Raw genomic sequence first — 23475 nt, forward strand, 5'->3', positions numbered from 1 at the left:
GTAGATCTGAGACATGAACAACCACCTCTTGTAAGTGTTTGATCATCACACATTGTACAATCAAGTCAGGACATTATTCTCCTTTCCAAGGAAGAGGGCAGGATTGAGTACAACATGTGAATGAGGCACCTGTGTGCCAGCACACTGGCACTGCAGTTCTTGTCCCCATTGTCTAAAGAGAGCCAGACCACTGTGAAGGCTGTATGTCTCTCAGTCTGATGTGGCAGACAATTCAAGTCATTATTGTTGTCTTGGTGTACACAAATTTCTCCTTTGAACCAGATAAGGCACCTATGAAGGTCTCAAAGTGGATTCCTGTAAGTAGACATTGGTGCCCTCAGAAAAAGTGGGGCAATTTGCTTCTGTTTGTTTGTATTTATGTATTTATGTATTTATGTATTGTTCTGTAGAGCAATACATAAATCCCTGCCATGGTCTTCTGCTCCAGACAGGGCCACAGGGCAGAGTTTGCACACTGAGGGAGAGTTTGTTTCAATGGAATGATGCAGGAGAACATTTTGCTGACACACACAGGTACTTACAGATAATTATTGATAGTGGCAATGGGCTCTAGTGATGCCTGGGAGATGAATGGGCAGAGCAGTAACACCAAATGCCTGAGAAAGAAGAGACTTTGTGTGTGATACAAGGATGATGTCTGTGATGGGAGAGTCTCTTACGCTGCAGAGTACTCATATTGTGCTGGAGGAGGAGGAGACAAGCCTGGGTTGCCTGCTAAAGTGTCCTCACTCTGCTGTGGCACTGACATCCAGCCATCCTGCACAAACACCTTGTGCATTCTCCTCCTCCCGAGTCTGGGCATGGGCAGCCTCTTCAGGAGAGATTGAAGGTGGAGTAGCTCATGCTGGGAGCGAGCATTGGGCAATTCCTGAGTGGACAGTAGAAAGGAGGAGAAAAATGCAAAAGTATGATATAAGGGTGCAGAAAACCACACATTTTCTGTAACATAGGGAACTGAACTCGACAAAGCACTCTGAGAGATAAGACGATAATCTTGTTCTAGCAGATTGAAGGTTCAGACAAAGTGATAGTACTTTTGCAGCTCCAGCTTTTACAATTCTGTGATTCTAATGTTTGGAATTTGCAGATCAAGGTTCAGCTTTCAGTTGACTGTGACAACATAATCCCTGGAGTTAAAAGACAGCTCCAGAAGCCATGCCATGTGAATTACTGCTGAAGATTCAGTATGGGGCCAGTATTATGATTGCAAGTCTCTTATATTAAAAATTACAGGTGTGCACAGATATGCTTAGTGGGCCAGGCAATACAAATGTTGTTCCCTAAATTTCCACTATCATGAATGTTGATGTAATTATCTAATGATCTGTGCCATGGGGTGCAACTTCAACATTGCTTTTCATTTCCCTCATTGTGTTGCCAGTAATGTTGTTCAATCTGCATAAAAAGAAACAGTCTCTCCTGGAAGTGCAATTTAGAGATGTAGCAGACCAGAAAACTAGTGGCAAGAAGCTGACTGTCACTGAAAATTGAACAACTGGGACTCAAAATCTAGTGGAAAAGCAAAGATTAATGGGAAGTAATTTGTTTACACTCAAAAATAATTTAAGGCAAAATTGTACCTCCTGGAATTATATATTAAAACAGTTTTATTATTGCAGTAGAACAAAATGTAATGTTTTCCTTTTGAATAATATAAATAAATTACTTTCAGTCATGGATGGGCACTTTATGTGCTGTCATGGATTGGTATAAGAAAGTGTTTACACAGTCTAACATGAGGAGGAAATATGATGTTTAAAGGAGTGCTCAGATTTTACAATAAGAGTTGCTTACTTTATATCTGTACATAGGAATTACTTATATAAATTGTAAATGAGATCCTGGTTGCAAAACGCTGGCTTGAATCCTTGCTGCCAAGAAAAAAAAAATTAAATTAAGACAACACTGCATTAGCAATGTTACTTTTTGTACTGCTAGATACGTGAGCTGAATAGTCTTTTTATAATTTGAACTCATGCTGCATGTGAAAAAAGGATTTTTCTCTTTTCTTTCTCTTGCTTTGTTTATTTGAAACAGATAGATCGTGTTGTTTTCCCTGACTTAAACCTTCCTGAAATTTAGTATCACTGATTACTGCCTGGATTCACCAGGAAAGAGAATTCTACCCACAGCTTACTCACTAATTTCCTTTCACACCCACCACACATCTGCACTTGGGACAACAGGAAATTTTAATTAAGACAAAACCTTTTTGCATGATGATTTCATTTCCAAGATAAATAAAAGCAAGCTGGCAGCAACCCTTTGAAAGGAAGGAGCCTGTTTAGACTTTCTGTTACATACAGTTGGTTGTCTTTTTCATCTGCTTTCTTTACATCTTTTCATTTCTGCCATGAGTTTTATTGTGCATGAAATTGATGGCTGGTAGCTCTGATTAAAGCCAGGCCTGACACACTGAGGTGCTGCTGGAAAGACAAGGCTCACTCTTTCTCCCCCACTAAATATTTTAGATATTCCACTACTTGCTGTGGCTTCCTCCCACCTACTCTGTCTGTTTGGTCTACTGGAGGTCAGAAGCCCATGAAAAAAATTGCTCTGTATGTATTTCACACATCAGCATGCAGTAATCATGTTCAGCACTGGGGTCATTAGCTTACACTAAGCAGCAAGAAGGTCCATGATATGAGGGCAATAGTGTGAGACACATGTGAGGGACCAGTTGGGGAGCATTTGATGATCAGGGAGAAATCAAGTGCCTGACAGTCTTGAGAGAGAGAAAAAAGTTGGCATCAAATGGACCTTGTGACTTACTGGTGTGTACAGGTTGCCTCCAAGCACAAGGAACTATTTCAGCAGCATCCATCTCACTGTGGGCACAAGCACTGTTTGTACAGGTGCTGCACCTTTTGCTCTTGGAGAGGGGACATTTACTGGGCCCACTCAGGTATCAGACCTGAGAGTGAGCCAGAGCTCTTGGGGATTTCTGCCATTCCCCACTGACGGGGTAGATGACCTGCAGCTGGATCTTGATGTAAGTGGCAGTTCTGCCATTCCTTTCAGCAGGACCAAATGCTACATTCCTGACACTACATCGAGTTGCCTAGAAGCTCCATAGGGATCTCTTGCAAGTTGGTCCTAATTTTCTTTAATTAAGCAAAGTATTAGAGAAAATTTTATTTTTTCTTTCTGGGGATGCAGGTCTTCTATTTATTGGTAAACGCTGCAGAAAAATTAAATTTTTATTTGCTTGACTTTTGTATATTTCTAACCCTTAATTTAGCAGTACCACTTGTACTGGTCAAAGGAAATTAAATCTTATTGTTCAGTCTGACTGATTTTTCACTCTGGAGATTGCTGAACTTGACCCATCCCTCACATGTCACCATCAGATACCAGATGACATTTCAGGCTCAAAGTGTTACCAGGCTCCTTGGAAAAGGAATAGGCCACTTTTCATTAGGCATACTAACTGGAATTCAGCCTCCATGGAATGACTGCAGGATGGTGAACCAGGTGTAACACCCTAAATCTAGTCACTCCCCACTTATAATGACAGATTTTAAAAGGTGTGTTGGCCAATGCTGAAGAACATTGATGGGCTTGCTCATGTTCTTCAGCTGGAGTACATTTGCAAATATTTAGCATGCAAGCCAAATTCTGACAGAGTTCAAGTTTTATGCAGCTGTTTTCTTGAATAAAGTTTTCATTTTTATTCCGCTTGGACAGTTTTCCTCTTTCTGCTGGTTATTTTCAGTGTCAAAAGCCATCAGTAGAATGATACATGTCCCTGTGGGTGAAATCTCATCCACATAATTCTGTATTTTCACAGCATTACTCAGCTGGGCTGTTTTATTATGAGGAAAATTAAACTTTGAAAACATTTCCACCTCCATAACAAACTTCTTAAAATTTAAATGAAAAAGAAACACAAAAACCCAACCAAAACAATTCCTGTCTGGCAAAAGCTGAGTCTTATATTTTCCAGGCATTGTGAGACTACTTAATCATTCTTTAAAATAACATACGAGACATTAGAAATTTGTTTGTGAAAGTGTAAGTATGGCTCTCTGACTTGCAGTGTTCTGTGTTTTCAGCATCCTGTGTATTGTGTGAATGTAGTTGGAACACAGAATGCACACAATCTTATTACTGTCTCTACGGATGGCAAAATGTGCTCCTGGAGCCTGGACATGCTCTCAACTCCACAGGTGGGTTTGTTTGCACCAGTATGGGGGGGAAAATTGTCTTTGGTAGAGCAGGATACCTGCGTAGTTGGAACATAGCTCCTAAAAGCAAAATCTTGCATCCTATACAATCTAAAACCAATGGATGCACTTGAAAGAGTACAGCTTGCTTCCAGCAGTCTCTGCTAAGAGCCAAACCCCATTTCCTTTACCACAAATCATGTAATTATTGTAATACGTTAATGCATAGGTCAGTTTCAAGTGAAAATGAAATAGTCCATTTTAAAGCATGGTAATTACAGAAGTCGCCTGTGGTATAAATTGCACTTATTCTACAGCATTGTTTAACAAATATGGACTAGATTGCACTGCTGCTGAACACACCCTAGGCACTGCAGGTTTCCAAGGCACAGTCAGAAACTCAGAAACTTAATTTGCTGGCAGCCTTCAGTAGCCAAAGGAACAAACAATGCAAATCAAAAGTTTTAGAACTAATTCTCCCCCACTGGAATGTTTGCTACTATTGTCTGTTCCCCCCCTCCTCTCCTTTGTATCAGAAATGAAAGGAAACACAGGAAAATTGCCCAAACCACTAGTGATTATAATAATGGAAACTAAACAAAGAATCCAATGCTGAAAAAGGTGTACAGAAAGCATCTTTTAAGTGTTATCTTCTGAAGAAGTACATTTTCTATTCCAACACATCACTCATTTTTATACACAATTTCTTAGAAAAAAATTAATATAATTTTTACTAAGCATCATGGGATCTGATCTTATTTCAAAATGCTGCATAGAAACTCCCTATAATGATTCCACTAATCATGCACTAATGTGCAATTACTATTGAATTATTTGCTTTTCAATGTTGACACAAGAGGTGGGACTCCTCTATCCCAACCTGATCCATCTAAAAGTTGATGTGTCAGGTCTAAGTTAAAAATTCAAGTTTTCTGTACCACTGAGATAGAGAGAGGCTGGCACTTCTGGAGGGTGATTCATCGCATCCAAGTGTGAAAAGCCATTTCAGATACCCACCCTGGGAGGTGGAACTGTCCTATCTTAGGGTGGAGGAGGAATCTGGAAGTCATCACATCTACTCCTCTGCTCAAAGTGAGACCAACTTCAAATTTCGACCACATTGCTCATGTGAGGTAACAGTGTGGGGCTGGTAGTTGTGCCCTGGGACTGTAAGAAACCAATACTCTTCTGCAGTAGAAATGGAGGCTTCTAAAATGGCCCAGGCAACTATATTCAGGCACCCTAATGCCTTCCACAGTTTCTCACCTAAACATCAAGAAGATAAATCCCAGCCCTGCATATTCATTTACTGGAATAATAAAGTCTAAGGCACAGATATGTGAACATCTGAGTTCCAGGATCTCATTACTCAAATGGAATTTCCCTGCTCCAAATCTGGCTCTCAACAAGGATGAGAACACACCCCACATTACACTGCAGTCTGGCACATGGCTCATGGTGATCTAGAAAAGAGAGGCACAGGGCTTGACATCAAGCTGCATGCCATAGCTTCAAACTGGGAGGAGTGAAGTGTTGCTGATGTGTGTCAGTCTGAAACTTTCCAAAGACACAGCTCCAGAGCACTTGTGTACAGTCATGGTGTGGGCGCTGGGAGCAGAGTGTCCACCACAGCCTATGGCCATGTCTCTGCAGAGACACTACATGATGATCTCACCCCAGAAGGTTGTAACAAACATATATGGTCTCTCTCCCATATTAAGAGAATTTCTCTCTCTCACTCACATGTTTACAGAAATATGGGGTGGTCTCCCAATGCATTTTCCATGCCTTGTTTTGCCTTTATAATAGAACCAAATTTATTTCAAAGAAAAGCATAAACCAAGCAGAAGTATTTCTCTGTGGGTTTGCATCTCTCTCCTTTCACAGGGATACCAATTTTCTTTGCAGCAAAAAAGCCCTTTTGAGAAAAACTGTACAGGCTTTGGCCCTAGAAGAACAGCAGCATAGACCTTTTAAACATAGAGAACATAACCACTTAAATAGCTAAAAATGAAAATGGTGAAATCATTCAGGACTTTTGTGGATTCTTGAGTTACACCATTTAGGCTGAAAAACTAAAAAGTTGTGCAAAATCTGCTCAAAGCGTACACATCTTGCAACAGCCACAAACTTGCATGGTTATTCTATTTGCAATTGGAAAAATGGGCATGCTGATTTACTTTAAAATATAGCTACCAAATGAAAACAGAAAACATTCCTGCTGGTTTGTAGTTTGATGGTGGAGTCTAGAAGGAGTGTTTATGGTAACCTCAGAAAATCCCTGAAAAGCAATGCTTAGAATGGTGGTAGTGACAGGACCCCAACTTTTTAATTTTGTTCCGCAAAGGTACAAATGACACAGTGAAATAAATGCCTCACATGCACACGATATTGCAAGTGCTTCCTGACAACTGATTTCCAGAATGTAAATAGAAGGGTATTGCGTGATTTATTAAAGCCTGAGGCTGGCAAATGTAACCATTAAGGTATTATCTTTAGTTTCTGCACCATTAGATTTCAAATTCTCACCTGTCATCTCTGGCTGATTTAAGATGATGCAGAAAAGACCAGCGCCTTCCTGCCAGTCTCATATGTGTGACAGACAGCACTGGGGATGGCAGGAGCATCCTGGTTTGTGACACTGCATCTTCTTACAACATCTTATGTAGAAACCAAATGTGACTGGGTCAAATGATTTCATCTTCCTCTCCTGCTACTCCATGTATTATTTAGAAATAAGTTAAAAAAAAAAAAAACAACCCAGACTAAGAAAAGGAGGATCCCAGCATAATGACAAAAACCTGTTTTGGTAGGAGAGCATGGAGCTGGTATACAACAAGTCCAAACCAGTGGCGGTCACAGGAATGGCTTTCCCAACTGGAGATGTCAATAACTTTGTCGTGGGCAGTGAAGAGGGAACAGTCTACACAGCCTGTCGTCATGGAAGGTGAAGTTCAGCATTTTGTACTTCTAAAACATTGTGTACCTGTGTTGATGAGAGACAGCCAAGTGTGTGTGGAGAGTGGTCAATGTTTTCTTTTCTTGGATCAACAATGTCTGATCAACAATGTTCCTGTGACCAGCACAGGAGCTCCCCAACTTTGAACATCTTTTTATACTGGGGCAGTTACCCCAGGCTCTGTGTAGCTGGTGGGAGCAATGATTACCCTTAGGTTGACTTCCTTTACCTTTTTCAGAAGAGGAGATGGCTGGGCCCTCAGAAATACCTCTTTCTCATCAATGAGATGAGATGAGATGAGATGAGATGAGATGAGATGAGATGAGATGAGATGAGATGAGATGAGATGAGATGAGATGAGATGAGATGAAGGTTTACACAGCTGTGTACAGGTTTATATACCTAGCTGAGATGCAGGTGTCTATGTCTGCACAGGTCAAATGAGGCCTAGGAGACACTTCTGTGTCAGGGTAATCAGGCCTCAACCAAGATCAAATGGTTTATTTTATTTTGTTCTGTTTTACTTTTTACCATTCTCAGCTCCATCTTCGGTCTCCACAGGGATAAATCAGAGAAAAGCCACCATGGGCCTGATTCCTTTAATAACACAGATGCAGCCACAGTGTGCCACATGGGTTCTAGAGAATCCTGTGCTCTCTCACACTGTGGTCACACATAATATAACCCAGGCTGTAGTTTGATACTGCAAGTTCCTTGTTTGGCACCCTGCAAACCTGCAGGATGCTGGTGTGCTCTGTTAGCTTGCAGTAGTAGTTTTATCTCTGGGAAAGTTGAAAGGCTTTTGTAAAAAACAAAATCTTGGTTTTCCACTGACAGATTTGGAGCTCATCCCCACCAGTAGTACACAATGTTCTCTGAATTCTTACTTTATCATATTCTGAGTTTATGTTGGCCAAAAAGACATTGATACAGTGGTTTAAGATTGTAAGGCTTCTATTACACGCCCCCAATGTTTTATAAATACTGTTTTACATATGTTTTGTTCAATGGGGTTTTTTTAAATTTTAGAATGTTTTTATTTTTGCCTGACTGCTGACAGTGTTGCAAAATTGTATCTATTTAGACAAATACTGATAGGCTGTGTGGTGGCTCATGGTTTGAATGAGTCCTAGGAGGCTAGGATGAATGAGGCATGCCCAAGGGCATTTCTCACTTCTGAACTTTCAGACTTGCCTGGTTTGTTCCTCACAAGAGGAGGAAGGTGCCAGATCCTCTTTTTAGCAAACCTTTTTAGAAACTTTCTACTGACCATTGACAAAAGCTCTTCTGCTCCTGCCTGTCTTTCCTGGAGCTTTTTGCTATCATCCCTGGTTTACTTCCAGAGGCTCCTGTGTCCTTCAGCCCAGCACAGTGAAGAGCCATGTGTCACTCTGGAAAAAGGTGTGTCAAAGCACAGCAGACACCCAGGGTGGTGTCAGTGCTCCAGGACTCTCCTTACCCACTGAGTACAGTGGCAGATAGCTGGGATAAAATAAGAGGTGTCCTTGGTACCCAGCAGGATACTGCAGGACTCAGCCTCTGCTCCAGCACATGCTGCAAGGTCTGGCAGGGGAACATCAGTGAGGTCACCCTGTCCACACAGGAGAGGCGAGGGGACACTGCACCAGCTGGATGAGGGACCAGTATTCTCCTTTCAGTACACTGTACTAACACTGGCACAGGGCAATTTTTCTATCGTCTAGCTAAAAGGGTGATTTCATTATTCCCTTTTCTGTATACACTGTCGGACAGCACTGACAACTGATCTGGCATCATTTGCTTCCAGGAAGAAGAAAACTGTGCACATTGTCTCTTACACAGCATTGTACTTTTCCTTCCTAATAGCTATTCCAGCCTCTGGCTGATGAAATGCACATCTCCCCTTGTTTAAAGTAATGACTGTATGATACCTGATCACAGGATCAATTACTTCACTTTTTGTGAAGAAGCATTTGCTTCCTAGTGACTTGATTGATTGCTATGAAAAGTTATCTTAGATATTTAAGAGAAAAAGAATTGCCCATGATAAGTCATTAACATATCTGCATTTTTATTTTAATGGTTATTCCTTGTGATAATGGCTTACTCAGAGGCATAAGCTATAGTATAATTACAATTTTGAATTTTATAATTATACAGAAATGTTATTTCAATCTACAGGAGTAGACAGTGTATGTAGAAGTGAGTCTTCAGAAGTAAGAGAAATTCTCCCTGTGCTCAATTCTGAGCATTAATTTTCCCCACTGCAGGCAAAGTCCTTAGCAGAAGGAGAAAGATTTGCAGGTTAAATCGAACTTTAAAAGGAAACAGGACCCTAACAGTAAAGAAAAGTTATGTTAAAGCACTAGTTGGTGAGTCACTCTCTGCATGTAAATCCTTCTTCTCCCTGCAGTAAAGCTGGCATTGGTGAAATTTTTGAAGGCCACCAAGGACCTGTCACAGGAATCAATTGTCACATGGCAGTGGGTCCAATAGACTTTTCCCATCTCTTTGTCACATCATCATTTGACTGGACAGTGAAACTGTGGACCACAAAGGTAAGCAATCCAAATTTGGCTGGGACAAGTAATTCTACTTGTGAAAATGCTGTTGTCAGAAATATTTTAATACTGTCTATCAAGTCCTAAGAACCAATAAATTGAAAAGCTGTGGTTGGAATGAGCATAGTGATAGAATTGTAAGTAAAATATACAACTAGTGTAATAACCCTCAATCATATTTGCCCTGGAGCATACCTTGCCCTTTAGCAGGCCTTCATTTCAGTATTAACCCTAGTGCTGAGCAGTTTCACAAGGCAAGGAGATGAGGACATCTTGAACTCCAAGCTATCAAACAATCCATTCAGCACTCCCTGTGCAGGCTACATTGCAAGGCTAATGCTATGCACTGTGGTGATGCAGGAGCAGGAACACTTTCCTCTGATGAAGCAACAGGGGAAGTGCACATACAAGTTAGTGCAATCAATATCACTTGTGAAATTCACTGCTGGAGGAAGCTGTGATAGCCAAAAGGTATAAAATGTCCCAATGACATTAGACACTGGAAGCAGGGAGGAAGGACATGCTGGAACTTACATTCATGACCACCAGGGATCTGCTGCTGACTACTCTGTGGCCATCTGCCCGTGACCTCTTTCAGAGACAGAGCAGAACAGCAGAAATGGCACAGTCCTGTGAAACTTTGAAACCCCAACACTCCATGGGACAGACTAAACAGACCAACCTGATGGATCATACAGATTTACAATAAGATGTAAAATCCTAATTTTATAAGTAATCTAAATTTATTTTTTTATACACCAGAGTAGAGAACTGCCTTCCAAATGTCAGGTTCTTGCCTTAACCAAGTTGGTTTTATGCCTGCATTTGTTTCACATCTTGAGCTACACCCAGCAGAGTTCCTGTACTGGAAGCTGACCACAGTCAGGAAGTTTCTCAGTATGTGTTCCTCCAAGACATCAGGGCTTGGAGATGTTAGAACAGATGCACAGCAAATGTAAATATGAAAGGGATCAAAAGGGCTCACGTGACAGCCTTGTGCTGGAAAAAGAAGCAGTTCCTAGATGGTAACTTGAATCAGCTTCCATAGTAGCTTCCAATGCTTTTGTTAATGGCATGATCCAATGTGTGTGCTAATTAACAGGGAGCTTTTCCTAATCAGCAATGACCACAGCTGTTGGTTTTGTCTTGAGCATTACACTTCAGGAAACTCATAATGAGAAAGGTGCACGATTTGCCCAATTCCTATGTAACTATGTACATCACTAGACCCAGCCTGAACGAATGCAGAAGTAATCCAGAGGAGTGGACGTGGGCAGGCTGGAATGGGTCTGGGATGGTTCCTAGGCAGTCAACATTAGAAAAGGCTGCAGGATAGCCAGGGCATGGACAGCTTAAATGTTGACTCACCGGGGCTAGATAGGCTGTTTGGTGTGTGAGACAAGGGAGGCCTGGGCAGTGGTGACTTCCCTTGGGAGCAAAGGAATACTGGAGTGTTGAAGCTGAAGCTGAGTAAGGGGAGAAGAATTTGTGGGGAGTCAGGGAAGATGAAAGGCAAGCATTGAATTCCAATCACACATGCACAGAAAAGTCTTGGGTTGGTATTTAGCTGTCAGCTTGAGGCTGAATATGGCAATAAGGGTCTCATTCATCTGCAGCTTAAATGAAAGTGCATTAAGGGATAATAAAGCCTGATTTTTATTTTAAACTCTTGGGATTTTAGAAGTTAGTAGTAACACTAACACAGCACATTTTGGGCACAAAGACACTGCAGATAGTAACACACAGTTATCCTTGTGGAATATTTCAGTGCCAGAATGGTTGGGTCTGATTTTGTTCAAGACAATCAGTTTTCAAAGAACCAAACCATTTAAATTTCTGATATCCATCAAGCTGTGGCTTGTCTGGCAAGAGAGACTTCCTGAGAAAGCTGTTTGACTGAGCTGGGCGAGCTGTGATGTGCATGTGACACACCACAGCACCGCTCAGACCTGGAAACTGCACTGCTGTTTTGGATCACTCACTTTCTTCTGGAGCAGGTTTAAGCAGCAGCAGCAGCCCCAGGCTGCTGCCCTGCCAGCCATTGCCCTGTGAAAACATCCTCTGAGACACTAGACAAGTTCTTGAATTGTGATGAATGTTTTCTTTTTCTCCCCATTCAACTGCATCAGAAGTTTATTTCCATATTGTCTGAATAATTTTCTTGGCTGGAGCTACTACATATTTAAGGCTCTCTTTGTTCAGTTCTCAGAGTCAAGGCTCAGTCAATCAGTGGGCTCTGAAAAAAAAATAGTGGATTGATATAAAGTATTAAGTGCTTTTGCTAGCTAACAAGATTTTAGTCGGAATTGGTTTATTCCTTTAGTTTCTTATTTGTAAATTAAATCTCCCTATCAGCATCTGAAGTCATATTGCTTTCCTGCTTCTACCAGCGTTGTCTACTTAATCCTGTGCACATTATCCTCTTTGGTCATGAAATTCAATTCCTTTCTGTTTCACAGGTTCAGAGTCAATGTCCAATTGTAAAGTGAACCATAAAAGCTTTGTGTTTATATTGTCTATTGATGTTGTGTAGCATCCTGGGGTGCTTACAAGAAAGGCACTTTCATAGCAGGCATTTGACTGATGGATTGAAAGCACCATCTCCCTTAAAAACTCTCACTTTACATTTTATAATGTTTTTGTGGTTAACACATTTTCTAGCTAAAGGCAGTTCAACCAGGTGACTGAGAATAAGATTTTCACTAGCGGATGAATGAGCGTTTTGTAGATAGAGCTAACACAAGGTTCATATAATCACCCATCACATCAGCCAAAAATTAGATCCCCGTGTGAATAGCAAACAACCAGAAGCAACAGGAAAAGAAATAGAATTTGCAAAGATAGTTGCTTGATAACTTCGGCATTACCTGGGTACTGATGAAGTTAATAGGGCTTTACCTTGAATTCATGCTGCACCATGTGAGCAAATCTGGGATGCAGAGCTGTCAAAGGGAAGTCCCGATGTGAAGTGTCTGTGGAGCTCTGCCCTTAATTAGGTAGTGTCTGTACGATGCTTTGAAGAGGTAAAGTGCTAAGTGGAAATGCTGTGTTGTTAATTAATTAAACACTAATCCTCATGAATGAATAGCATGAGGTTAAATAATGAAACGTAAGTATTGTTATTATTACAGCAATTGCTGTTTGGAGAGCAAATTTTTTTGATATTGTGTCAAGAGATGGAAGCTGTCTTGGAATTGCTAAAACATAGCAAAACATAACCTGATTTCAGCTAAAGCCTTGAGGACAGAGAGCTGGATTTTGTTAGCTTTTTCATCCTTCACATGCCTTCTTTAGCTTTTATCCTTACACTGAGGGGAGGTGCTAATGACTCATTTGCTCCTCTTGCACCCATGCCTAAGTCGTGCTCAGATGGGCAGAGATTGGTGTAACTGGAACAACATTGCTGTATCCCCATCCACGCGTGTCTCCCTCTGCCTAATGTTTAAGTAACAGTGGCAATGCCAATATCAGAAGGAGGCTCAGAGGTGAGCAGACTGGTAGTAGGGCCACCACATCACCATTATCAGGGTCCAATGGGGCCAGGGGTCATGTGTGCCCTCAGTGACAGACTACCCATTGTGTGTCAATGCTCAGTTTTGCTTTACCAGTACGTGCATCAATGCTAGTGCCTTCCTTGTGACTCTCCTTTGTCTTTTTTTTCTTATGCTCTTCACATGCTGCTTTTCTCTTCTGCTATGCTCTGCTGTTCCAGTCTGCTGAGCTTTTTTGAGAAACCACATTTTAAACAGCAAACATTCCCATTTCTATGCTATGTGCCTTCACATACATCCCTGTATCTTGAATATCTTATGCCCATGTGCTTGTTGACTACCTGGGTATGACCCAGTCGTTCTGCCTCTTGGAGCAAATTACTTTACCTGTCATACCTTCCTACCAGCATGTAACTTCAGACTCCACTGGTTTTCATTTGGCCTAGAGTTGAACTCCATCTCCTCCAAGGTCCAGCTGAAGCCTACCTTTAGAAAAATGCAAAGAAGCATGTGGTGGTGGTGGTAGTGGTGATGTTGCTATAGACAGGTATCTCTGCCCTTCCCCAGAAGCCTTGCTCATAGGATCTGATCAGATCCACTTAATAGACCAAATTTACTGTGATGGAAAAGGTGTTGCAGAATGAACCAGAGCACTACTTGATGGTCACTTTTGGCCCATATCTTCTCATATTATCATGCAAGGCATTTTAGATGACTCTTCATATCAAGTTGGATCCTCCTGGATCTTTTATTATGTAGAGCTTTCACACTTTTGTTTCTTATGCAGCCACTGGAAAGAAGTAACAGTACAGCATATATTATAGACACCTCTTGGAGACACCACCATTCCTGCCCACCACTGTCTGTGCAGGAGCCCAAGTCTGGCAGATGATCAGTTGCTGTAGCTTTTGGTGGCTTTCTTGCATCTGGGCAGCCTCAGGCCATATCTACCTGGCAGACGTGTCAGCACTTCTGAGCTCCCAAGTCTGTCTTCTTATGCTGGTTTTTCCCAAACCACTACCAGGAAGGAATCAGCCTCTTTATCCCATACCACATGCACATATACATGTGCACCTTGATTTGCAGCCAGAATCCTGTGGATTCCTTTACTACTCCTCCCTCTGACTGATTTTGGTGGGGCTCAAATGTCTATCTCAAGGGACAATTTCACTCCTCTTACTTTGGATACCTGACTAGAACGGTCTCCCTCACTGATGCATTACCACACAAAGCTTATTATTTTCTCTTTGATAAAAGCAATTAAAATTAATAATTTGATTAATCAGTGTCCAAATGTTAATTTAATCTGATTATAGGGCATGACAAAGGGTGATAAAATAGCATGCTAGGATTTCATGGAAATGGTCTCTCTGTGGTGTGAGTTTAGAGTTTTGAGTTTGATCCAAAAACAAGGCAATGAATGAATTTGCTTCAGAGCACACTTTCTGTCAGAAGGCCAAGCTGACTTGGGGAAGAGGGTGGAGTTGCCTGTTCAGACAGGATTTTTTTAGGTTTTGCCCTTTACCTCTGGAGCCAGAGGTCTGGCTCACATCCAGCTGTTAAAAAAAAAAAAAAAAAAAAGTTTTTTTCTAGGTAATTTTAAAGAGCAAAACCAAAGTGAAGTCAGGTGGCTTGAAACCAGTCCCAAGTTCTTCACTTGAAATACTTCTCCTTATTTCAGTTGTCTGTGTAGCCATATTTGATAAGTGTTAGGAAAATATTAATCAGCTGGCCAACATGCTTAATTTACTGACATGAAACATGGTACTTCTTTGTGATACATTTAGTGAACAATGGCACACCCACAAATAAAACAGTCATCTAAAATACTGAGTTCTAAAAACTCAGTGGGCTAAACTGTATTTCAGAAAACCCTAATATAAATCCAGCTGTAGCAGTGAAAGCTCTATTTGCACATGGAAAGCAGAATTGGATTTCAGGAGCTTATATAATCTGTGCAAAACAAAGTCATCATTCCTTTTTTTCCCTGAAATCAAAATGCAAACCTCCCACTGACAGCTCTGTTGCAGAATTACACTGGAGGATCAAGCTCGCATGGAATAGTGAAGCATTTCAGGACAATTATCAGTATATAAAGCCCAGGACTTCTTTCCTAATGGAAATTTTCTCCCACCTGCTTCAGGCAGCCATCCTTTCTCTGCCATGTGAGAGACTTTTGTTATCAGTAAAAAAAAAAAAAAAAGGAACTGTGTTCGAAGTCCTACAAGATGGAGTCATCTTCAATAATAATTAGCCTCAAAATCCTTGCTTGCTGACCCATGAAAGCTCTGCGGGCATCCTGGTGGCAGCAGCTACAAATACTAATCGTGACTGTTTAGCAGACAGTGCTGTGACATCAGGCTGTGTCAGCCATCCTGCAATGCTCCCTGTGCTGCTGTTTCCTGGCAGCTGAGCTGCAGCAGCAGGGTCATTGAAAGCCTGGCAAATCTCTGAGCGCACACGCAAGGCTGGGCCAGATACCCTGCGACGAAGCAGCATTTCCCATTAAAAAGAAAAATTGAGTTTTCAGGGGCCTCATACTGAATGTTCCCATCAGAATCAGTGGGGTGGGATCCAACCAAACCACAGCTACATTATCCCACTCCTCTCCTTGCCTTGCAATTTGAGCTAAACTGCCTCTCTTTAACATCCTGAGGCACAAAGCAGGGAGACCAGTGCCATGACCCCAGATGAGGTACGTGCAGGACCTCAGTGCGTGCCACTGCCTGCCCTGCATGGCAGGAAAGCACTAGTGCACCGATCCAGCTTCTCCCAAATCATCTCAGCCACTGTCCAGCTCTGCTTCCTTGTCCCACCTGTGTGGGATATAAACAGGGAGTGACAGCTGAAGGTAGAAGACCAAATCTGCCCTTCAGTGTTTCACTCTGTGGTTTCCTCTGACAGGACTTGGTGATTCTTCCATCAATATGCCTTGCTTATAATTTTCAGCAAGTCCCTCAAGTGTTTCTCTGAAAAATAATCCAGGAATATAGTAATATAAGGGCAGGAGTATGAACTACAGAAAATATGAATCAGTTTGTTAGGCAAGGGCAGTAGGACTTTCTGTAGTGTTTTGAGCTTCCTAAAAGAAATTGAGCCATTTTTAGAAGCAGTTAGACATTCCAAAAAAAAACCAATAGTATTTCTAAGGAAGTCTTTTGACACAAGTGCATAGTTAGTAGTTCAGAAAGAAGTACTGTCCTGCTTAGAGCATGTTTTAGATAAAAGGCGGAAAACGTGATTACCATTTAGCAATGAAGTCAGCAGTCTGAGGAAATACAGAACAAATGGCAGATACCTGTATAGGCTTTTCCAGTGTTGCTGTCTGCACTTGTCTGCAGTTTGATGTGGGTTAATGAAGCAGAGAATATTAAACCTCACAGAGTGGAAACCCATCGGCACAACTCTTGTAATTGTGGAGTAAAAGGGGCTCCAGATCAGGAATTAAAGTGGATGATCTAAAATGCAGAAACAAGAATACACCAGCCTGGCCAGCAGGAACTAGGGATAAATGTGAGCTGGGGAACACTGTAAGCCAGTCTGCCTTACATGCATTCTGATGTTTTTAAAGTTCATCCACTGCAAGCAAATCTTCTAAATAATTTGAATTTACAGTAGGCATCAACTAACACACATTTATATCAAACTCAATGAAAATAGTTCAGTGAGTCTGATATAAATGTGCAGCTAATATGCAGTGGTAATGTGCAAATATGCAGTGGTAAAGAAGAATGCCATACTTTCTGCTTTTTTTTCTTTGGAAAATAAAAAGGTATTTTTCCATTAGGTAAGTGGAAAGGCACAGTAGGAGAGAACTTTGGAAGTACAGCAGCACAGCCAGAGTGCGTTGCACCTCTGCTGAGTACTTAAAGAGTTAAGAAGGATTAACCACATAAGGAGTTTACCTGTCAGTAAAACTAGCTTCTAGGCTATATCCACAGATTTCAAAAGCTCTGCTGTTTGAATTTCTGATGCTCTCAAAAGACAAGTGCTGTCTGACTTTCCAAGTTCTTTTATTTTTTCTTCATACCATAGTATTAGACATTAAGATCATTTCTCATTAAAACCGCCTGTGCCAATCATCAAACCTTTTTCCTTTGCTTCCTTCTTTTATACTCACTTGTGGTGCTTTGATTTTGAAGGAAACCACAAAAAATGTAATCATCAGGTTATCTCCAGACTTGGTCTGCTCTCATAGCCCCTTTCCTTTTGGTCTTACCCTTGTCCCCTCTTCTATCCATAATAATTCCCACATGTTTATGCAAAAATATGGGACTTTATTATTGACAATTAAGAAAGGCAACAGTTTTGGCATCTCTGCAAGAACAATAAATTCTAAAAGTGAACAGTTTTCTGCTTTGTCTGCAAATTTTAGAATGCCAAAGCCCAATCAGTGTAAAAATACTACAGCACTTAAACAAAAGGGTTGTGAAGAGTGTAGGGATCATTTCCACACTCATTTCTTTCCCCCTGTTCTAAAACTTCTGAGTCTAAAACTTAAGCCTGTTATCTTGCCAATCAAGTCCGTTTAGACTTGATTCACTGACCTAGTAGTTATCTGACAGTGAAGTGACACAACATACAGATAAGTCACAGCCCAGGGAAATGTTCTTTGAGTCCCAGAGGACTCAGTTCTGCAATCCAGCACTGAAACTGACTGCCAGAAAAAAACTTTAAGGCAGGTAAAGGAGTTTTTACTCATGTAACTCAGTTCAGGTGCCTCAGTTAGCCAGTGACATTGGGTGGCTAAAGCTGAACATCACCCTTTTGCTTTCCTACTGCCGTTCTTTAAAGGTCTGGCTGGTCCTGGAAAAGGTGGAGCAAGCTACAAATTGTGAGCTGTATAGTTCTGGGGTCTGCAGGATAATGATACCCTTTGTAGAGAATGCAGACAGGCTTTGCTGACCCATCAGATATGTACCTGTAACTACTGCCTCTGATTTATGACATCTAGTAACAGTTCCTGGGAATGCTGTGACTTTTAAAAAATGAGCATGAACTGAACTAAGTCAAGGCCCACATGTATAGCATCCAAGCAGGAGCTATTGGATTATCCTAGATCACTGTAACTATTAGGAAACAGATTTGGGAGAAACATGATAGTCCAGAACTGGCAAATTTCCTGTGGAGATCAGTCAGTCTGAATGAAAACCAGGGCCTCTTTGACTCCATACAAACACAGAGAGAACATAGAGGCTTACAAGAGCAGTAGAACCTTATACAGAGCAGAGGACCGAACTCCTCACCTCACCACAAGAGGCATGGACGAGTAACTCTAAAACAGCTAATAGCTGGTGTCCCAAGAAGGACACCATTGATCGGGGAAAGGTCAAGGCCAGAGTAAAGCCAATTTAATGAGCATTTGACTCAATATTCCCAGCAGCTTTTCATTTCTGCTATGCTGTCTGCATGTTTTGAGTTGGCCTGATTAAGTGGCACCCTCAGAAGGGAAACAGTGAGCCTGGATTCAGCAAAATATTGATATTTCAAAATATTTCAAGATAGAGAAGACTGGGCCTATAAAACACTGAACAAGCTCAGATCCTATCCTGACCAGAAGTTCCAAAAGCTGTGCCCTGTCCTAGTTTCTTTCACATAATCTAGTCAGTGTGACACTGCAGCACTCATTTTAAAGAAAGACAGAAGATTGTACCTTCCCTATGTGTTATCTCTGCTGAAAGAAATGCTTTCTTTGACACCATTTTGCATGTTGTGGTTTTGGTTGGTTTTTTTTTTTTTTTTAATCAATAAAACTATTTATAGAATACTTGGTCTCGCAGGGACCAGGTTCATGGAATTATAGAATGGTTTGGGTTGAAGGGTCTGTAAAGATCATCTCATTCCCAACCCCTACTCTTTGGTTTATTCAAGGGCCAAACAGAGGAACAGACACTGCTCAGGACCACTCTAACTGCGCTCTTCCCAAGTGCCTGAAAGCCTGAGCTTGAGCCTAAACAAACAACATTAGCTTGTTCAGAAAGTTTCTGTGCCAAGGACTAATGAATCCATCATATTTTCTGCACACCTAGAGAAACAAAATCAGCTTGAATAACTTGCAAGTACTGCACAATACTGATGGTTGTTGTTAATATGGTGAGAGCCAGAAGTATGGTATTTGGCTTATCATCTTTAGAATAGAAGACAACTGAGTAGAAAGAAAGAACTGGAGACAGCAGAGTGTGTGGTGTCACCACACATCTGTACTGCTGAAGGTACAGCCTAGGAAAGTACCTTTAAGTGGAGCTGACACCCACAGAAATTGTGGCAACGTGTAAAAAAGTGCTTGTTTCATGAAATGGCAAAGCCAATAGTTTTTTCCATGGCTTTTTAGAAGTCAGATGCTAGTTAAAACCTGTGTATATGTATACATTCCTGTATATGGATAATTAGCTACTTCATGTGTGGCGCCTCATGGATTAAAGAAAATTCTTCTATGCAAATAAGTGGAATAGACTGGTCAAATTTATATGTGTAAAAACCCCCTTTTATATAAATGTGTAGAATTTATTTAGGTGAGCTTCTTATTTCACAGACAAGTCTTACTTCCTAGACAGCCAATGGGTACATAAAACGTTCACTCTTCATTGTCCTCTTAAACAATGCCTCTATACAAACACTGAGGATAAGTGATTGATAACATGTTTAAATAAATGAGAAAAAATCCCACGTCTTGGAATTAGCTTTTTGCTTTTTCCACTAAAAATGCTCAAATCATGCCCTTTTGGAATCAATGGCAAAACTCCATTGATTCTTTAGGGCTGTATTTTCACCCTACATTCTTCTTTTTCAGTAATAAGTCGATTTGGCCCAAGTTTTTCTGAAGATACTGCTTTAAACTATTTCTTCTGTTCTATAGAATAACAGAGTGGGTTGATATTTAAGAATGAAAGCTCATCAAGTTTAAATTTCAGTTGTTTTATAATAATACCCATATGTTAGTTATGGATTGTGTAGGTCTGAAGTTTTGGTAATTTAAAACTGCTTTAAAGTGACCTTTACATGGTTCCACATTTCAGCATTTTCTAAAAGCAGTTGGTAGAGGTTCTTACTCATAAATCCTTGCATTACAGGATCTGCAGGCCTGGGCCCATAGTAAGGGAGCAGGGTCACAGTAAGGAAGTCCTGAGAACATTTATACAAACACCTAAACTCAGAAATGGAGTCTTCACAATGAAACCAACATAACTGCTCTCACACCAGGATGAACTGTCAACTTTTAAGAAAGGCCAGATGCTGTTAGTATTGGAGACAGGACACGAAGCAAGATGGACCTTATGCCGTTGTTGTGCTCTTCTCTGGTTAAACAGTGCAAGAAGACAAGACAGTATGGGAGATACTTTCTCTTTTTCCACTGGCAGCTAGTCAAGCTGGGAGGACGGGGATTTTGGAGGCAGTATGAAGGTGTAGCTCAGCTCCACTACCACTGCCTGATTTCTGCCACAAGATTTCTCCCTGGTTTCCCAGCCACACTGCAGCTCAACTTGCCTTTTGGTTGGGCTGCTCACAATCCTGCAATTTCTTATTTTCTTGCAGGGTTCCATGCCCTATTCTGCTCCATTAATTTGTGTGTCATTCCTTGCATGTCTGAGATCTTTCTCAAAAGCCATATTATTCCTGTTGTCCACACTTTCCCTCTGACTTTCTATCTGACTGAATATTTCCACTGTTATGGTAAAGACGTTTCATTTTTGGTCTTTGAGGCTTTTCACCTCAAATTCCAGAACCTTGAAAGTGTTTTTATTTTGATAACAGGGAAACAGAGGCACATCAGCTAAAGCTGTTTCCCAGAGATTACATAACATGTGCACAGTAAGATATAGACTAGCACCAAACCTCCTGACCTTCCTTCTAATGCCTTGGTCTTTAGGCGTGAAGTGGAAAATAACATAACAGTACTTAGAAAGCCATTTTAAAAGTACCACACTTAAGATCATAACAAGTTTTGATATGCTGACAAAAAGGAAATGCTGATTGAAATCTGTCCTGGATTGATTGATATCTTAATAGGCCCTTAACTTCTGTGGAATTTTGTTACTTCTCCCATGACATTAAATGTTAAAGTGCTGTATGTACAGCACTTTTCCCATGAATAAGAAAAAATAGCATCCATCTAGCAGTTGACCAGATTTCTTTTTCTTTTGGCATACTACTATATTCAATGCCCAAAGGTTTTATATACTTGATGTATTTGAACCTAAATTAGATGTTTTCAGTGAAAACCCACAGTGCAGCATTGGGAATCCATGTAGCTCTCTCTAAATACTATTTCCTAGCTCACAGTTGTGAAGATTCACTTTGAAATTTCCTATGAAATACCTCTGCCTCTTCAAAAGTTTGGTGTTCATTTGGCCCTAAACCCTGGAAAAGCTTTAGCACAGGCATGTAAGTAATTCCATTAACATATGTAAGTAAGTCCACTGATAATATTGTAGGCAGACACATATGTGTTTGGAGAAAAAGACCTTCTTCAGGAATGAAAATATTTTTGCAATTTTTTCATTTTGTTTTGCAAAACTCCAGCCTGGGAAAAGAAATTGAAATGGTGTACAAATTCGAGGTAATAAGGTCAAGCTCTGATTTCATTTCATTGTTACACAAAATGTTTGCTATTCTTAAGAAATGGACAAAAACCATTATGAAAGTTATGAAAATTTGAGACTCAATCCTGTAATCAAAGCATCTTTCATTAATTCAAGCAGAGGAAAAACCGGTCTCCAGAATAAATCCCTGTGTATTTCTGTATATTTGTGACACCTGTAGTGGCCATAAATATTACGGAACTGTTTACAATACAGTGCTGCAACAGCAACACACCACACCAACACTCAGAGACATGGCAGCACAGAGATGGACACACACCTGTCCCATGTGCTGACCCTGCAGTGCTCCCAGCCCCAGCATCCATCCAAGCACCACGGGGTGCAAGAGGACCAAATCCAAAACTAGCAAGGACCTGTCTGTAAATAGATGTCAAACCAACTGCATTATCGTTTTAAATTAATAATAGAGGAAAGCTATATAACACTTGCAATTGGTCACTCCACTTTTTGGAAAAATTATGCATGGCTATGCATTGAGGCACTCCGGACGGTGTTTGCTTTGTAAAATGCACGAGGGTGCATTCCAGAGGGACCTGACCGAGATGTTCTAGGGGTGCGGCCCGGACACTCACACGTTCCGCTCAGTGATGCTGCATTTCCCGGGGCCGGGGTCCCGCGGGGGACCGGGGGCGCCCGTCCCGCCGGGCCGCGCTCGCCGGGGAGGCGGCAGGAGCGGCAGGAGGAGGGAGGCACTCAGGGAGACCCTCGGAGAAGTCCCATTGTTTAGATTTCTGTCATAAGCCATGAGAATACTTAATTTCTTTCATCTCTGGAGTTTTCATTATCATTCAAATTTCATTTTCCATTAATTGATCGGGGATTAGCGAAGCCATTATGCAAAAATTAAAGACAAGCCAGATGCGATGAATAATTCATGAGGAACAATTACACTTTATTCCTGGTGTACTTCCTAACTTCCCTCCGACTCCCCGCCTGCCGCAGATGACAGCCTTCCCTCCCTCCGGAGCTGCCTCCCTCCTTCCCTCCCTCCGGAGCGCGCCGGGCGCGGGGAGCGCGGGGAGCGCGGGGCCGGTGCGCTGCCGCCGCCCGCCGCTAGGTGTCAGGCGCGGCCCGCGGAGCGCGGGGGGCCGTGGGGGCGCCGCGAAGCTCCCGCCGCTCTCACGATCCTTATCGGGGCCTGGGCCGGCGCGCCCGGCTCGGGCGGGAGCGGGGGTCCGAGCCCGCTGCCTCCCGCACCGCCCCCCGCACCCCTCCCGCCGCCGGGGTGCCGGCCGGGAGCGGGAGCGGGCGCTCTCCCCGCCCCGTCATCCGCGCGTCCCACACCCCTCACACCGGGCATCTGATTTATCCCACCGGACAGTTGTTGCCCCATTAAAGCGCAGTCCCGCCCTTCGCGGAGGACCTTTCATCTGGGGAAGTTTTATGACACTTTGTAAATGTGCAAAGTTTTTAATTAGACTCGCCAGACAGCCCCAGGCAGCACTAGCGCCACGAAGTCTTCATGCCGCTCTCTGCTTTACAGCACAACAAGCCGCTCTACTCCTTTGAAGACAATGCCGACTATGTCTACGATGTCATGTGGTCGCCAGTGCATCCCGCGCTCTTCGCCTGCGTGGACGGGATGGGGCGCCTGGATCTGTGGAACCTGAATAACGACACCGAGGTGAGGCGGCTCGGCGGCGCTGGGAAGGCACGGGCGGGCGGGCAGCGGGGCGCCGGGCGAGCCCTTAACCCTGT

General features: G+C 42.0%; 1 protein-coding gene across 9 annotated transcripts in view; it reads left to right on the plus strand.

Moving 5' to 3' along the window:
- The window catches only part of DYNC1I1 (dynein cytoplasmic 1 intermediate chain 1), a 186548-nt gene that overhangs the window by 138506 nt on the left and 24567 nt on the right, over positions 1 to 23475 (plus strand). For all 9 annotated transcript variants that reach the window (XM_059482963.1, XM_059482994.1, XM_059482986.1 and 6 more), the window contains 4 exons: positions 4077 to 4190; positions 7001 to 7134; positions 9539 to 9683; positions 23261 to 23401. In XM_059482963.1, the coding sequence (XP_059338946.1) occupies positions 4077 to 4190; positions 7001 to 7134; positions 9539 to 9683; positions 23261 to 23401 (534 nt within the window). The remainder of the gene's footprint in view (positions 1 to 4076; positions 4191 to 7000; positions 7135 to 9538; positions 9684 to 23260; positions 23402 to 23475) is intronic.

The sequence above is a fragment of the Ammospiza nelsoni genome, chromosome 1, assembly GCF_027579445.1.
Source record: "Ammospiza nelsoni isolate bAmmNel1 chromosome 1, bAmmNel1.pri, whole genome shotgun sequence".
Taxonomy (NCBI): Eukaryota; Metazoa; Chordata; class Aves; order Passeriformes; family Passerellidae; genus Ammospiza; species Ammospiza nelsoni.